Genomic DNA, 18,393 nt, shown 5'->3' on the forward strand with positions numbered 1-18,393 from the left:
TAAGACATTCTCTCACTATTTCACACTTTATCATGAGCAAACTTGCTGCTGTGCTCAGCTAAGATAATGTGTTTCACTGCCAGACTGTGATGGATCCTCTGATGAAATCAGTAGAAAAAACAGACAAAAAAAGACAGATGTGTAAATGCCCTGAATAGGTTCATTTCTTAAATTTGACGTTTGAGACCGAAATAGTCCAAAAAGTTGACATTTATTTTCCTAATTTCCCATATACACCCCTAAATAGTCGTTTAAAGGAAAATTAAAAAAAGTTTAATTCATCAACTGGGCCATGCCTTTAAAAATGTCTCATCCATCCTAATTCTCCCTGAATTTGAGTAATATATTTGACCATCAGTGATGTTCCTGATCACCAACTTGCGTATTTTTACGCAAGAGATTTTGATCTGCTTCGTAAGAATTACGTGACAAATTAAGCTAGAGTTAAGGATGGATTTAATGTCTCTTTCTGAACATCGCAGAAGAGCTGCCTTGTGTATTTGTTATATTTGAATCATAATGTCGGACACTTTTTTGTTAACATGAAACATTTATCTTTGCATGATGTGTCTACCAAAAGGCTTATATTGTGAAGCTGAAAATTGCATTTTCACTTCTGAGAATGGAGCAGCTGTATGTTGGAAATATTGATGCATCCAGTAGTTGCTGCCCTGTGGCATACTGGAATGAAATAAGTCAGTCTTTGGGATTAGACATGTCTCAGTCTCAGCTGTGCCATCAGATCCCGCAGCAGATCCAGATGTACTTCAGAACCCATTCTAATCCTCTCAGGCCTGCAGTGGCCTGGTTTCATTTCATACTTAGCCTTTTTCTTTAAATGAACAGAGGCATTAAGGCAAGCGCTGACTCATAAGTAATTTGGATTTCAGTTGAAAATTATGTCTGTCTGAATTTTTCATTGCTAAGTACAAAAAGTGGCATCTAAATGGTAGATTTTAGACAAAAAAAAAACGTGTTTTACTATTGATATCACACAAGGAGCATGTTGAAACCACACAATATCAAGGCCAGCTCCACAAGTTTCAGAGTTTGTTTTCTTTAATAAACTTACATTGCTCCAGCTGAGCCAAAGTAGAGAGGTCAGTGTGAGCCCCTGCTTCTGTTGAGTCTTCAGCTGCAGAGGGAAGTCCAGCAATCAGACAAGATGAACCCTGCAGGGCCAGAAAGGGGATCGCAGAGTCCACTGAAATTATGAAAATAGGCTGTTATTCAGAAAAGGAAATAGTTCAACTTCAAGAATCATGGAAAGTTAGATTTGCAATCTGATACATTGGCTTTTTCTGCTGCTTTGGAGACTTTTTGTTGTTATTATGTATTTAAATTGAAAGTAAATATAATTTTTGTGGTTAGTGTCTGTGTTAATGTGTAAACCAGGATGCCTGGATCATCTTATCTTACGGCTTTGTCATACACCCTTGTGGGTATGATGGTAGTCATCTTGACATCAACAGGAAGCTATCGTTGCTACATGAACTGTATACACAAACTACTGAGGATGCCAGACTGTGATATGACCTATAACTGCACATAATTACAGTAAACAAAATCACACACAAGAGATTGAAAGGTGGATTTCACAATTTTCTGCATGATCTTAAAAAACCACTTGAGCTTTGATTGCTGGTGCCTTTGGTAGCTTGATGATAAAATGGATTCAACTTTTATGCTGTAATGTCAATTCTCACCTATTTGACGTAGACATAGCATGCATCTTTATTTTTAAAGCTCACATTATTTCCTGATTTAATACAATGTGGGTCCTCCTTTACTTAAATGTAGAGGCTATGCCAGCGTTTCATTTTTAACCATATCTTTAAAGCTGTATGTTAGCTGTTATGTTGGAAGTGGGGGAAAAGTGTCTTTCTATATTCTTGTATACTATATATATTTATTTATAATTATGATGAAATACTGAAAATAAGTATAGGGTGTCTGTAGAAGGTGAAATGCAAGTTTACCTGATTCTGAACTGGGGCTGTGATGTCGCACTTCTTTGCAAGTTTGAATAGCTGACTGGATGACTTACTTCTAGACTTTGACCCAGAAACGGTGCCAGATACTTGTCACTTTTTTTGCTTAAAGTTCCATAATATAAACAAATGATTTCATCCCATAATATATGGGAACATTTTAAAGAAATCTGCTTCCATGTTTGTCGATTTTTACCGTTTTCCAATTTAAATCTTAGCAAAAAGTGATATTATTTTCATCGTGTGCAATGATCCGTGTTAGGAATATCTTGGTAAATGGGATTGAAAACATACCAAGTATTTGTGTTCTTCACCCCCAGGAGGCGCTATCAGTGGTGAGTGAAGACCAGTCCTTATTCGAGCCTCCGTACGCTGCTGCTGCCCCTCTTCCCAAAACAGATATGACTGCATCTGGCACACAGGATTATGGCCAGACCCACAAAATAAACCCGCTACCCCCACAGCAGGAGTGGATCAACCAACCTGTGCGGGTCAATGTCAAGAGAGAGTATGAGCACATGAACGGCTCCAGGTATGACATGACAACTACACTCTGTAGTCCAAACCCAACAAAAAGCTATTCCTGTTTTTTAATTTATTTTTCAAAATGTAACTCGTGCCTTTTCTGGTATTTGATATGCTTGGCAAGTCAAGTGTAGGGATTACACATCTTGTGCCAAAGTCAATTGGTAATAAGGCAAATGTAACACAACTCAATTTATCTGCCGATAATGTTTTTAAGGATATGTGTGTGTGTGTTTGTGCAGCAGAGAATCTCCTGTGGACTGCAGCGTGGGTAAATGCAATAAGCTTGTGGGGGGTAATGACACATCTCAGATGACTTATGGAAACTACATGGATGAGAAGAGCGCTCCTCCTCCCAACATGACCACCAATGAAAGGAGGGTCATTGTACCTGCAGGTGAGGATGGGCTTTTGAGCAAGCCACCTGTCGTGTTTGCCAAGTCACTGCATGTAAGGTGGAAAGCAATGATATTAAACCCTTGAATGAAATCGCTTCATTTTTACTGTTGTGAATTTTCTCTATACTCTCTAACTACTACTTTGCCAAAGAAGATTCATAAACCTATTCTCATTTATAAGACATTTTACGAAAAGTACATGTGAATCCATTGTGTTGATGGACGAAAACTTTAATGATTTATAAGAAATACATTAAAATCCTTTTTTTAATAAAAAAAATGGTTCAAACGCAATGCATTGTGGTCTACATTTGCCAGTCTAGTGACCATTGATGCACACTCATTTTTCGCATAGACTTCAGTTTCTAGTGCACTCGATTTTGGAATTAAAGATCTGGATAGCTCTACAAAATGGCAAACACACTATACAGTGCACTATGTAGTAAATAGTGAAGGAATTCAAACCCAACATTTGTATTTTTTTATTTTAAATGCTTTTGCGAAGCGTTTAAAGCAATACTTTGTGTTGCCATGCCTGTTCTATCAAATCTGTCAAATTCATTGCTGGACTAAATTCAGCCTTTTTTGGCATTTCATCTAACGCTTTCCAGAAAAGAAAATATTTTTCTATGCAGTATTTTCAGAATAATTGGTTCCTACGCATAAATGATATAATTAAAGCTGAGGGGAGTATTGGAAAGTTTTCCATTGAATGACGTGAACAGTTACTCATCTATTCACTTAAAACAGGTTTGCTCAATGCCACAAAATGGCCAATGCTGAGTTGGAGGTTGTTTTCTAAATTTGCTTTGCAGTATATCAGGGTGAAAGCTGTTTGGCAAAACTGCATTCACATGTTTGAGCGGACTTTATTGCTGCAATGGCCAAAGTCCAAAAATGGCATAGCATGGTGCTGAAAAAGTACCTGAAAATATATACGAGACATCTGCTTGAATGACATTTACAGAGGAGTAATTATTTAACACAAACTTGAAGTTGACACTTAATTTATCTCTATTTTTACTTGACGTTTCATCTTTGAAGGACAGTTAAACTCATGAAGTGTCCACAATGAACTCACACTGTCTGCTTGTGGGTTTCTGCAGATCCCTCACTGTGGTCTCATGACCATGTACGCCAGTGGCTAGAGTGGGCCATCAAGGAGTATGGCTTGCTAGAGATCGACACAGCAATGTTTCAAAACACAGACGGCAAAGAGCTCTGCAAGATGAGCAAAGAGGACTTCCTCCGGCTTACCACCATGTACAACGCAGAAGTGCTTCTGTCACATCTCAATTACCTCAGGGAAAGTAAGTTCACCATATGTATATCTTTACAGAAATTAATTAAAAATAAGAGTTTCAAAATTGCACTCTGACATTAATCTCAAATGAGTTTGATGAAAGACTGATGAAAGAACACAAAATGGAAAAAGAGTTGCCTATAAAGCCTGCAAAACCATTTTTTGCAAACAGGCTGGAATCTGATTAGGAATAAAAATAATGGATTGGATTTATCTGTGCTTTTAATGTGTCCAATACTCATTCGCTCATCATTCATACTTGGTGATGGTAAGCTACTGATGTGGCCACAGCTGCCTTGGAGCAGAATGACAGAGGCATGGCTGCCAGTTTATGCCTACGGCCCATCTGACCATCACTAAAACATTTATACGCATTCACACAGCAAAGAGCCACACTGGAGGCTGGGAGGGTGACGTGTCTTGCCCAAGGACACAACAGTGGTTGACTGGGGGGAGCAGGGATTGAACCGTAGACATTTCGATCATTGGTAAACCTGCTCAACTTTTTTTCTTGAAGGTATTTTTACATAATAGTTACTCTGCTACGAAAGAAATGTGGACTAAGAGGGCTTCTTTCCCTTCTTGAGATAACCATCAACTGCCGGTACATCTCCCACTACACTTTGCAGTACATTATTCCACATGGTCCAGGGAGAGAGATGAAGCCCAGGTGCATTGCCTCAGGAATTGAACCAGGCCTGTATGTTCTGCACGGCAGAGAAAGCTGATCTGCAATTTGCAATAGCAGCAGCTAAATTTGAGCCTTTTACCTTTGAAGAGACCTCAGAGTGATCCAGCTTCATATGATTTTGGAAGGAATCGAAGCCAGTTTGCAGAGACTGCATGCAAATGACATTTTGACATAAGATGCAACATCTGGTGTGGCTTTAGCTGGAAGACACAGCTGTGCCTGGTTCAGACACGAAGACCTTAGTGTCCACTGTTAACTATAAAAGTGAGAAAATCTTGACTGATGTGATTGTTTCACATGTACAGTATAGTTTGTCCAAAGTGTTGTTATTTTCTTAAGAAGTGGGAGTGACTCTGAGCTTGACTTAATTTAACATTTCTTTAAAACTTGCAAGAAGTCTTGATGTGATGTAATGGTTCTTGCATTTTGTTAATGTCAACAGTTTTCTCCATGCACCAGGTCTGGACTGAGGGAGATGCTTGCCATGAGTATAACGGCCTCATTGTGAAGCTCTACAGCGGGTGGATCTGTCTGACAGCCAATGTGCACACTCTGCAGTGCACTTTTCATTATGGCCGCTGGCTGCAGGACTTAGATGGCTTAGGCTCGCTGCACTATGGATCTGGCCATGGCAGCACTTGTTATGATTTCAACTTCGCGTTCCTTGTAGACAGGAGAGATGTCTTGGGAATCTTCTCAACTCGCCATTTAAAATTGCCTTGGATTTGTTCCCAAAAAGCCAAAAAGATGTAGGCTCTCATGCGTGGGTGTTGTAGCCTGTTTATGGTTTATAGCTAAAGTACATTAGCCCATGTAAAGACTGAAAATAGGACAGCGTGAAAGATATAGCAGTACAACGCAGGCCTTGCAAGGCTTATGATTTGTAGAATAAAGCTGTTCTCCCTTCCCCTTGAGCACAAACAAACACAAGATTAGAACGTGGTTCTACTCAGAAAGAAAGACTTCTGGATTCAGTCATTAGAGCTAATTTTCAGACAAGCCCCCAGAATGCAGACAAATGGAGAAAAAGAGGCAGGGTTGAGCCAAACCTCAGGAAGCATTAGTGAATATAGGTCATGTGATGTCGTCTTACCACCACATTAAGTAGTCCAGAACCCCAAACCTCCCTACAAGAAATGGATGGTCCAATCATCATTTTTCTTCAAACATCTGTGTGCACTATGTGTGTGTTTGGTTCTGTTTATTGAAGCTCTGATTAACATTCCTTTGTGTCATTAAGCCTTGTATGTACACTTGGCAAAGGGCAAGGACACTTCCACGCCCTACAGCCATACCATAACAAAACACTCCTGCCACGTCATGTGCACAACTGTTGCTCAGACACCCACACTGTAGTGCAAGCCCAACATCTGTCTCGCTGCCCAGCTGCTTACAGTAAAAAGGGTAGTTGCATTATTTTAGCTTCGCTGCTGGTCACTTATCCAAAGTTTTATAAGTGATGGCCGCCCACACCCCAATGTGCTTTCAATTTGGGCTGCAATTTGAGAATTTGTTCAAATTAGTCTGTCAGGGAGGGACCACGGACTGTTTGCTTTATCGCACCCATGTAGGTCGGTTTGATACCACATGTGCTGGAAGCAGAGCAGAGCAACAAACCTCAGACTGTGTAGTATTTGCAGTATCTTCCAACAATCATAGATGCAAGGGAAGACTGAGAGAATGAGAAGGCAGAGAGAATGCCAAGAGTAGATCTGCTGCAGATCTAACGAAACAGGGTAGAAAAAGTGAATGAAGCAATACATATTTAGCACAAGAAGTGTACCGTAGTTATTTGAAAAAAGAAAAAGAGCCTTTGAGTGAGAGACAGCTAAAGAGCATTGAAAAAATGTTGTGGGCCAAAGTATTTTTTGAGTATGGAAATGGTTTAAGACAGTTATGACTGAGTGTCATTGGAGAATAGCTATGGTTCTGTTTCCCAGCTGTCGCCAATGCTTGTGTGTCTGGATGGATTTACAGTTCGGGAGACAAGGCTGAGAGGGAAAGGGAGAGTGATAAGTCTCGGCTTCTGCTCTGCTGCTGCTCTCCTCAGAGTGGGGGGACAATCGTGGGCCCTCAATAGTTTATACAGACCATAAACATCTGGGCTTGCAGGCTGAGTAGGGGAAAAAAAAGGTCTTGGGAGCTCTCTCTCTCTCCTATTTCTCCCTTCACAACATTTTTTATTGAGCTCCCTTTGCATTAGTTTGTTCTATTGGCAGATTATCGCTGGTGCAGTGGGGCTCAATGGCCTGGCCCTGCGCCCTGTACTATTAGCTGTCTGCTCTCAGCCACCGTTACGGAGCAGTCTGCGGCTGCTCATATCACAACTGGGGTTCAGACACTCACTACAGCTCAACCAGAATGTATACTCCCATTGGCATAGGTGGATGTGGATCTTATTTATTTAAATTCAGCTCTAATTCATGTTCAGTGCTTAGAGGTTATGTGCTTTTTGAAAAAACAAAACAAAAATGATGATGATGCTTGGCACATTTTTAGAATTTGGAATGAAAAGAACTTCTCACAGAGATGCATGTCAAGTAGAGATGGTGCAACACACAAAAGAAAAACAAGAAAACGAACCCTTCGGTAAGGGAATGTAGAAGGCACTTGACTGTCATTACAATGGCCTTCAAAAAGAAAAGACAAATAAGACTGAACCTGTCCAGAGTGCCAACTTTTGCCCTATGATCCATTCTGACAGGGACATTTTAAGGATGATTCCACCTCGATTTATATGCAAAAAAAAAAAGCACCACTCTATGGCACTTAACAGTGTTCTAATACTGTAAGCCCCAGTACTTTATAGTGATTTGTAATTGCTCGAGTCGCAATCGCTGCAAAATGTAACGTGAGCTGGAGACACCATTCACGTTTGGAATTTTATGCCCATTGCACAACTGCGTGCACATCGCGCCATTCAACCTGAACTCATTTCGAACCAATAGAATACCTAATCCAGAAAACTGCTGTTTCCAATTCCTATGATTTCTAAGACAAGGCTGTTATTGAATTTAGAGTACAGACATAGGCATTTAAAAAGTATAGTTATTTGGTATGTTGAAGCTATAAATTCTGTGTGGAGTTGCATGTTCTCCCCTTGCATGCGTGGGTTTTTTCCTGGGACTCCGGCTTCTTCCCAATGTCCAAAAACATGCTTCATAGGTTAATTGGTTACTCTAAATTGTCCCTAGGTGTAAATGTGAGTGTGCATACGTGTGTGACTTGCCCTGTGACAGACTGGTGACCTGTCCAGGATGTTCCCTGCCTTTGCCCACAAGTGGCCGGGATAGACTCCAGAGGCCCTGTGAGGGAAAAAACTGTTTTTTATATATATATACATAACATAAAAGCTCCATCTGATTGGTCAACAATGTCAAGGGCTCCATCTGATTGGTCTAATGCATAGAGGGATTTATTCAATTCATTTAATAGTTCAAGTAGCCGTAAGGCTGTTTTAGCACATTTAAAGTTTACCATTTATTGCGATTTTCGCTGACTTTGACATTGCACAGCTTGAAATCGAGGCGACGATAAATTTGCAGTTAATTTTGCAGGTCTAATGTCTGGATTAATAAAATAAATTGTTTGTATGATCAAGATCACCGGCTATATGTACAATTCTGATGGCCCGTTTTGGAAGTAAAAAGAGAGGATGTAGTAAACCTTTAGAAAATATTACAGCAAATTTCCATACAGAAGATGAAATATGTTAATATTACGGAGAAGTACAATAATTATCTACAGCTGTATTCTTATGTATATTTCGATTTATTTATGATTGAAATACTTTTTGAAATTTTAGTTTGTATGTGGCTGATGTGCAGCTTCCAACTTAGTTTGTTATCGCTAATAACCGCTACAAATTTGATTTCTGTAAGGATTGAGGTGTTTATTTTAAATATTTTATTCTGATTTCTGTGTTGGCATTGTGATTACCAAAAAAAAGCACTTTGGTTTTGTCTAGGTTCAGATAGTTAATCAAAACATCACTTAGAAGTACATCACAGTTATTGTGGACAGTTGGAAGAAACCGGCCAGCCTTAGTATACATAACGCCTTTTCGTAATACGGTTGATGTGATGGCAGAATGCCATGAAGTATAAATCAGCCTTAAAAAGTGTTGGCTGGACGAAAAAAAAGTCACTTAAGCCAGCTCCACAAGGTTCTGTTCCAGAAAAGTCTTTATTTTCCAAAACCGACAATAGCCAAAGTCAAACTAACTTTATTCAGCTGTTGTTCAGACGTGTGAAGGTGAGAACGGAAGCAGAGTTCAATAAATTCTCATAGTTATTTCTAGCACTGTTTTCACAACTCTAAATGCCTTCTTAGAGCAACTGTAAGTGTTCACCCCGATACAAGAAATGTGTTTTCACTCCAATATGCTTCAAATCAGGCTCAAAGCCCTCTCTTGGAGAACACCCTGGTCTCTGAGGTCAAGGTTAATGAGCTCTAAGTTGCTGCCTTCTTAAAAATCAATGAAAGAGATGGAACGTGATCCTGTTGTCAGGCTCACTCCCCCTTGTCATTCCATCCATCATTTTACGTCCTTCAGTGTAGTTGATGAAGCAAAAACAGCCTTTTGTGTGGTTTTGTGCATAATAACAGGATTTGGAAGGCATTAGTGTGGTGAGATGTCTGACACATGTGTTGTACATTTGATTCTTGTAATTATGCTCAGTCACAGACAAGCATTATACCGCCGCCCCCCTTTCTTTGGGCCTTACCACAATGCTGCATGTAATGCGCAGCATTAAATGATCAGACTGTCATGTGTAACTGGATCATTAAATTAAGCAGAAACAAGAAGTAACTGTCCTAATAATCTACAGTAAACCCTTGTTTTTCGCGGGGGTTACGTTCCAAAAAGACCCCGTGATAGGCAAAATCCGTGAAGTAGAAACCTTTATTTTTTTAAACTATTATTATACAATTAAATATTCTATTATACATTGAAAAGAAAGAACAAACCAATTTACAGGCTCAAGCATTTGTTTCACAAATAAAAATACTTTAGAAACCTTTTTTTTCAACAAATAACTTCTGTACTGTACTGTCAAATAATAATTTTAATGAATGTAAACAAAAGGCTTCAAATCGCGGAGATTAGCCCCGCCCACCGCAACCCGAGTATTGGATTAAACGGGAGAAAATTTAAAATGATTATGAAAAAAATACAAAGTACAGTGGGACAAATAGTGACTCAGGTGTATTTCACTGCTCTTCAGTCTGAGCCGCTGCATCCTGACTCCACTCTGCAGTGTTTTCTTCTTTTGAAGCCCGCGGTGCAGCTGTGTTTGTTCAGGAGAAGAACATAGTGATAGGCAGTGTTGTCGCTTTTTTTTCTGCTTTGCAAAAAGATCCTTATACACCGACATGCCACCATCAAGAGAATTTGCACGTAGTAATGAAAATTTGGCAAGCTGATTTACGTACGTGTACATATTAAACTGCAACGATATTGACGCACAGGTAGAGAAGAAGCGGAGGGACTTTTTAGCCAATCAGAATGCAGAACACAATGCACGATGCAAATCCGTGAAGTAGCGAAACCGTGAAAAGCAAACCGCGTTATAGCAAGGGATCACTGTATATATATATATATATATATATATATATATATATACAATGTATGTAATGTATGTATACAAATGACAAACATGATAACTGTCTGTTTTTCCACATTGTAAGATAAAAAGGAATCAAGTGCGTTTAAAACTTGGTAGCACTGAAGAGAACATATATAAATACATATATAAATGTTGGAATGTGTTTTTTAAATGTTTATTTGTGTTTTTAAATCAGATTTTTTTCCCCCAACATGGAGTTTAGGAAGTTGCTACATTTTACCACTTTCCTCCAGTATTTTTTTTTTTTTTTATGAAACTGCAACATTTGGTTCCTCTTGATTCGCAATGCAATCACATTTACATTAAAGAGTGCAAGGCAGGGCTTGATAACACCACACAACAGCCCAATGTGAAGAGATTGATTCTTGATTGTCAAGAAGAAAAAAGTGTAAACTGTAATTAAACTCTAAATTGAGTATTTATATTGTGTCCTAATGGATGGAGCCTGATAGCTGCACGGTGGCGCAGTGGTTAGCGCTCTTGCCTCACAGCAAGAAGGCCCCCGGTTCAAGTCCCGGCTGGGGGATATGAAAAACACACCAACAATGGGGGACCTTTCTGTGTGGAGTTTGCATGTTCTCCCCGTGCATGCGTGGGTTTTCTCCAGGATCTCTGGCTTCCTTCCACCGTCCAAAAACATGCTACATAGGTTGATTGGCAACTCTAAATTGTCCATAGGTGTGAGTGTGAGAGTGAATGGATGTGTGATTGAGGATGTTCTACCCTGCGACAGACTGGCGACCAGTCGCGGGTATCCCTTGCCTACGCAGCTCCGGCAACCCCGTGTTCCGAAAGGGAATAAACGGTTAAGAAGATGAATGGACCGAGAGTGGATAAGTTAAATGAAACAACATTGATGCCATTTATCAGCCTAAAAATAATACAACCTGAGTCATACCATCATTTTGCAAGAACTTCCCATCTTGATAGTTCTGGTTTGCTGTTTGGGACACAGGATCTGACTGATGAATAAAACCATATTGCATGTTTCTACCACTGACCCCTCGGGTTCTAAAAACCCAACTCCCATAGACTTCTATAGAGAAATAAGCAGAAGAACAATTCTTTCTCTGATACCTTTTTTTTAACATCTTGATAATCACTTTTTTCATGATATCTTTGCTGTGGTGCAAGTTATTCAAGATATAAACTGACCAATCAGATGCCTCATTAAAAAAAAATAATGTCTACTAGCCTCCACATTAAACCTGCTGAATGTTTGAGTGACAGGTTCCGTGTAGCCAAGTAAGAGCCAGCTTTCAGGTGGTAGGGGTGTGGAATAGAAACGTTGACTTAGACCTATTGGACGAATTGCTGCTTATTGATGACTTTTGGCTCCAACTTTGCGTCTTCCATATCACCATATAAATGACAGCTGAATTGACGTCACTTTGTTGGAGCTGGAAGTAAACCATTTTCTATGGGTGACACTTTCTCAGTCCAGTTCTTACGGCTTCTACTCTCACAGCAGCTTTCATTCATATTCATTTAACATAATTTGACCTGTTTCAATGTACGTTTTTCCACTGTTCACGAGTCTATAAAATAAGGAACAGATATGCATACTATTTTTTAAACAGGCTGCAATTCTCTGCTTTGAAATGTGGTATTTCAGGAGACACTTATGTGCTGCTGTTTTCTGGATTTGTTGATTATTAGTCTTTACTTTTAATAGAATGGTTGGTGGCCAGTTGGCACTTTTTCCACCCAAAGATCTTTTCACTGGGATAACCACAGAATTATTCACAAAGGTGACATTTATTTTTTACCAGCACAACATTAAAAAAAAAAAATCTATTAATATCATGGGCATGTCGAACTAGAAAGACTAGACTTTCAAAAGACCCATCAGTCATAGGAAGGAGAGACAAGAAAAATGTTTGCGGATCTTATGTAATCTTACAGACCCTGAGCAGATGTGGGTGGACAAGCAAAGGCAAAGTGAGGGTCCTAAAGGCTGAACATCAACCAGTCCCCCTACTGTGCTGTCAGATTACCAGGACATGTTTGTTTTCTGAGAGAGCAAGAAGCCGTCCAAATAAATAGGCAGCCCAGCCAAGACTTCCCTCTACCAGGCAGTCAGCTGTGGTCTCCCCCCTCTGCCTCAGTCACTCTCACTCTCTGCTTTGCAGCCGTCCTGAATTTCTCTGCGGGATGGTTTGAGGTTTTCTCTGCATTGCTGCCTGTTTGCCTGTCTGGGTCAGCCCACATATGTGGCACGTTTAGAAAAAGGGTTAACAACCCAAACACCCCCCCCCCCCCCCCGGTTTTCTCCTTGTCTGTTCATCCCTCTACACTTTCTCTCTCATTCCACAGACAGTGCTTCGGTGGCTCATTTGCCCCCTCTGTGCTTACACTCTGCGTGTGGAATTATTTTTGTACGGGGAGCTGCGTTTGATTGCTGTGCAGGGACCCTTCCTCATACAATGGCTCCCCTGTTCCAAGGCCCCCAGCTTTCTAAACGAGACCCAGAGCCTTGGGGGTGCTATGGAATAGGTAAAAGTAGGAGGGGTTAGGAGGTGGGAATACATTTGTGAAGCACCCCGCTCCTTCATCCCCCTGCTACCCCCTAAAAAAACAGACCCCTGGTCTGCCACCATGGGCCCCACTGTCAGCAGCATTGCATGTTGGGTAGGGATTCTGCATCCAGTCTGAGGAAGAAAAAAAGTACCCCAAAGCCAGAGGATTTTTCTTTCCATTTGCACTGGACCTTTTTTTATTTTTTCATTTTTTCCAGTTTCACCATTCAGAAAAGGTATCCTCCCTGCTCTGCTGTCTGAGTGCTAAATCTTCTCTTTGCTCTCCATGTAGTAACTACTCTTGTGTTTTCTCTGTGCATTTTTGGGTCTGTTTTTCCACTCGCTGATTTATGACTGGGGGCAGCCAAAATTAAGAGAGCATTTCGGTGCCGCCCAGGGTGCCTGTGTAAGTGCTGTGCAGAGTTCTGCTCCATAAGGTGGAATGAATAGTCCGCCATATGGGTGCTCTCGCCTCGCAGAAGTGGCACTTTCACTGAAAACTGGAATTAGATTTAAAAAGCTGACTTTGTAAATGTGTCCGTTTATCTATGGCCACAGTTACTTTTATTATTTTTATATATTTTCTATTATTTTTTATTTATATATATATTTCTTTTATGATTTTTATACAAAAGAGAAACACAAATCATCAAGTAAAAGTTTATTTTAACCATTTTAGATCTGAACTTACTGCTGCCACCTGCTGGTAACGGTTTAAATGTTTCTGCACATATAAATACATTTCAGACACTTATCGGGTTTTAATATTATAAACAAGAAATACAGATAGATGATATTATTGTTTATCACTGTGAAAATATCACTTTTTTTCTGTTTTCTCATATTTAATCATTTTCTTTATTGATATTCTTATGAAGATCTCACAATGCTTCTTTTATTTTTTTATTTTTCATTGCAGGTAGTTCATCTTTATCCTACAACACACCATCTCACACAGACCCGTCCCCTCGTCTGGCTGTCAAAGAAGGTAGGACTCGTTTTGCTTTGTGCTTTACTATTTCACTTTATCGTTGGGCACCTGTAATGAGGATGTAAGTGCAAAACAATAACACAAATTAGAGCCAATTGTGGAATCTTCTTAGAAATATTAAGTGCCACTTGTAGTCACAAAAGCTACCAGCTTCTGACATGCAAAAAACAAAAATGCACAGAGAGCAGGCTCACACTTCAGAATACAGACCACTCTCAGAAACACAGACGCTCGCTGATTACTGCTGACAAAGCTCTGGGCAGGTGCATCCTTTGTGCAGCTAAAATGATACAAGCAAAGCTGCTGCAGCAGATTGTGCCATTCAGACCTGCAACGTGGACAACACAGAGGAGCTCAGAGAAGCAGCGCCACAACAGGGGCATATATTATCAAAGCACTCTGATTTTGTGTGGTTAATACAAGACAAAATCAGAGTGCTGATGTGAGTTTTTTTTATAGTGACAGGGGCTTGGACAGACTCATAATGTGGTGATTATGGGAAAGACGACATGTGAAAGAGGCTGTTTATTGGAAGGACAGGCAGGTGCTGAGGAATAAAACAATGCGTATGGTAAACATGGCAGACACGGCTGGCTGCAGCATGGCTGCATGACAGGAAACCAAAGAAAGTCTCTGCTGGTGCCCCTGTTGGCTATGTTGGAGTTTGGTGTGGTTCATGTCAATATTTACAAGTGACATGCTATTGTGAAGTCACTGTGCTGATTTAATACATGTCAAACTGAAAAAAAAGTTTCTTTGTATTTACACTACTGCAAAACATTTTAAAACTTTTTTTTCTTAAAAACTGTTGTTTTTTCTGTCAAATTTAAGTTTATTTTGTATTTATTTTGCTGGATAAATCCTTCCATGAAGGGAAATTTCACATCTAAACTAATTCAGTAGAGAGAGAAAAAAAGACAGAAAGATTTCCATATTTTTAAATAAATAAAAAGAAAATGATAAAAAAAAACTAAAAAAAAACGAAACCAGAGTTGTGTTCTTGAAGGTGCATGCTCAGGTCAGGAAGGTCTGATCTCCTCCTGACACGTTTTCACTCTGAAAAACAAGATGCTGTGCTGACACAAAAGGCAGAAGTCAAAGGGTTAAAAGAAAGCATCCTTTACATCAGCTATAGGGTGTCACCACTAGACGCAGGAGAAAGCACTGGAAAAACAGTGATAGTCTTGCTCACAGGATGAGAGGCCCTATCAAGGCAGCAGCAGAGGAAATATTAGGCCTGATAAGTGAAAGAGAATGCCCTCGGCCTTTGTCTTTATCCGCCACAGTGGTCAGAGTTAACAGGCCATGTTCTTATTCTCGCCAAGCTTCAAACTAGTGGACTGATGGACAGACCACGTACGATTGTGCTCGGTCACCCCCTGACCTTGCTTTTCCTGGTTCTCAGCGGCAGGTATTTGGACTGGCAGGAATAGAGGGTCACTCCCTTCGAGAGCATTTCCCTTTTGAGAGAGGTGAATTCTATAATGGGGTTCTGTAACACTGACTGTACTTGTGTGCTCAGATACCCGCTTGTGCCATGAATGAGCGCCCAGATCCCTGAGATGTGTTGTTTTTTGTTTTTTTTTCTGTTCATTGCATCTCTTTCAGACACGATTGAAATAAAATGACAAAAGACGAAAAGTTCATCTTGTAAAAATCGGAGGTAGGAGTTTGCGAATAAACAAAACGGTAAGAGGTGCTTGGGGATGAGCCAGTTTCTGAGTCTGTGCAGCTCAGTACTGCCAGATGTTCAAGTTCATATTGGTTTTTGAGAGCAGTCAAATACCATACAGGCTCTTTGGGGTAGAGTAAGCACAAGACGGCAGGAGACAACCCCTAATCTGCTCCTGACTCTGTGGTGTAAAATGCAATGTTATGAATAAAAGAGAGCATATAAAACACGGAATGCAGCAGCACTGAAACTCTGTGTGTGTGTGTATGTGTGTGTGTGTGTATGCACTTCTGGTCTCTGCTGTGCTGGGGACTGTGTTTGTGTAAGTGTGTCTGGTTACAACGTTTGCTACAGGATGCATCGACACTTTAGTTTTCCCAATTGGGTTGCTTATGAAGTACAAAAAGTAGATATTTATTTCGTTGTTAATGACTATTTGAAGCACGCATGTCCAAAGTCTGGCCTGTGGGTCAAATGTGGCCCGCATTCCAACTTCCAAGGCTCCTTTCATAAAATCAATGATATGTGGCCCTGAGCATTTCGTAAAAACTGTGTGCACGATTTTTGATTGAGGTTGGCAATATTGTTGTGCAACTGTTCTGTAGCAGTTCATTTCTAAAATGTCAACTGCTGACTAAAAAAAAATTTTTAAAAATGACAGTAAGGCTTCCAGGACAAGTGGAATTTGTCATATTTTTATAGTTAAATATGAAACAACCCTGTCTCCTTAATGTGGCAAGACACTGTGGCTGTATTCAAGGAGTTGAAAATCAAGAGACACTTGACATGCAAAGACATGCTAACTATGGCTAACTAACTTGGAATAGATCAAGATGCCAAAAAGTAACAAATTTTGGTAAAAACGTATTTAGAAGTATTTGTAAAGAAAATAAGAAGTATTCATTTGCAATTAAAATTTTTATTAAAAAGTTTATTTGCATGTAATGTTATTAAAATAGTTCAAAGAATGTCATTTGTTACCTCTCCAAACCTGTCCCTCTTGATTCAAAGAATCTTCCATAAAGAGATTTTGGATCTAGTATCAAATTTATAGCGAGGACAAAATGAACAAATTTAGCTACACAGGCAGCGACAGATCGACTCACATGTGAATTGATCTGAATTGTTTTGAATGTTCTCTGAAAGGGAAGAAGCTGAACTGCACATGTTTTTCAGATGTTCTGTGTTCTGCATGCTCTGTCAAACTTCTGTTCTCTGTTATTCTCCTTCTGTGGCCCCGTGTGCTCACAGATGGCTTTTAAAGCACCTGTATTACGTGTATTAAAAAAAAAAAAAACAACATTTCCCCTGTCTCTGTCTCTCTTCTTGGCCCAGTCTAGAAACAACCTGGACTAACTGCTTCTCCTGTCTTTTCTCTGTGTCACCCCTCTGCTTGGTTGTATTTCCTCCCTTGTCGTTTTCGCTCTCCTGCGCTGCTTGTCTCTCTGGCCCTCTCCTCTCCTCTTCTCTGTCCAGTGCTGGGATCTTGTTTTGACTAGCTGGTCCTCAGGAGCTTGCACCACGCCCCAGACCAGAGTGGAAACTGGCTCAAGTCGCAGTCAAAGCGAGGCCTGGAAAAATGGAGGCTGGAGAAGGGGGTGCAGTGGGGGGAGATGAGGTGGCTCTCTTTGCACATAATCTCTGACTTTCTCTTACTCACCATCTCTGGGCTTCGGGAAGCATGCATCTGCTTTTTCTCCCCAGTTCTGCACTTTCACTTCCATTTAACTCGACTCAGCAAATGAGGTAGATAATGAAAGGACTCAATGTGCTAACAGATGGTGAAATTATTGTGCGCGTGTTATAACTCTTATTTGCTGCCGTCTACGGGAAAATCCTTCTGAATTCCACCTCCAAATGAATGTATCTCACAGGCATGGAATTACCGGCATCTCCTCTTGCCAACACCAAACAGTAGTTGGGTTTGTTGCCTTTGTTTTCTTTTCAAATTCCTTAGTTGTGTTTCGTCTGACTCAGTGTTTTCTTTTTTCGTGACTCATTTTCTTTTTCTCATTCATGGCTTTTCATGTCTTCATGTTCATCTTCATGTGTGTGCTTACCAAATGACCTTTTGTGATGTGTCTCCCTCCTCCTTTCCCTTTCCTTCCACCATCTTCTAACCCCTTTTTGCACATATTGAGGTGTGTGTTTTTTTTGTTTTTTTACTCTTTTTTTAGAGTAGAGTAGGGGGTGGGAAGGGGACTGATCGGTTAGGGTGACTTTTAAGGGGGGGGGTTGCTGGCAGTCAGTAGAAAGGGGAAAAAAAGGGCCAGGAAAACAAAGAGAGGTTGTCTAGAAGCAAAGCAGGCAGGAAACGCAAGTCTCCCAGGACTCTCCCCCAGTCACCGCTCCTTGGCCGTCTTGCTGGCCCACACCAGATTAAACCTGACAGCGCCTCAGAGTGGAGGCAGCCCTCTTCATATTTATGCCGTTTTTGTTGTTTCTCTTTGCTAATAATAAAATATTTCCCTCATTTAGTCACATTCTCATGTAGACCTTTCTTCTTTCATAGCAAGTATATGAGCTGTAGCTTGGTTGATGGTTTGGATTTTCATTCTTTACCAAATATTCTGCAGGATTGTAGTAGGTCCATCACTATGAGGATCTTGGAAAGTCTCTAAGTAGCAGGAAGTTATCCCAACATTTAATGCAAAGAAAAGGGAAAATACTTTA

General features: G+C 40.2%; 1 protein-coding gene across 6 annotated transcripts in view; it reads left to right on the top strand.

Annotated features, from left to right (window-relative positions):
• The window catches only part of fli1 (Fli-1 proto-oncogene, ETS transcription factor), a 32,932-nt gene that overhangs the window by 7,701 nt on the left and 6,838 nt on the right, over positions 1-18,393 (top strand). For 3 of the 6 annotated variants that reach the window (XM_020708456.2, XM_011482908.3, XM_011482906.3), the window contains 4 exons: positions 2,312-2,523; positions 2,762-2,913; positions 4,021-4,224; positions 13,977-14,045. In XM_020708456.2, the coding sequence (XP_020564115.1) occupies positions 2,312-2,523; positions 2,762-2,913; positions 4,021-4,224; positions 13,977-14,045 (637 nt within the window). Of the gene's footprint in view, positions 1-2,311; positions 2,524-2,758; positions 2,914-4,020; positions 4,225-13,976; positions 14,046-18,393 lie in introns of all 6 variants that reach the window. The other 3 variants (XM_011482907.3, XM_004075864.4, XM_011482905.3) reach the window with 1 other exon arrangement.

Source organism: Oryzias latipes, chromosome 13, assembly GCF_002234675.1.
Source record: "Oryzias latipes chromosome 13, ASM223467v1".
Taxonomy (NCBI): domain Eukaryota; kingdom Metazoa; phylum Chordata; class Actinopteri; order Beloniformes; family Adrianichthyidae; genus Oryzias; species Oryzias latipes.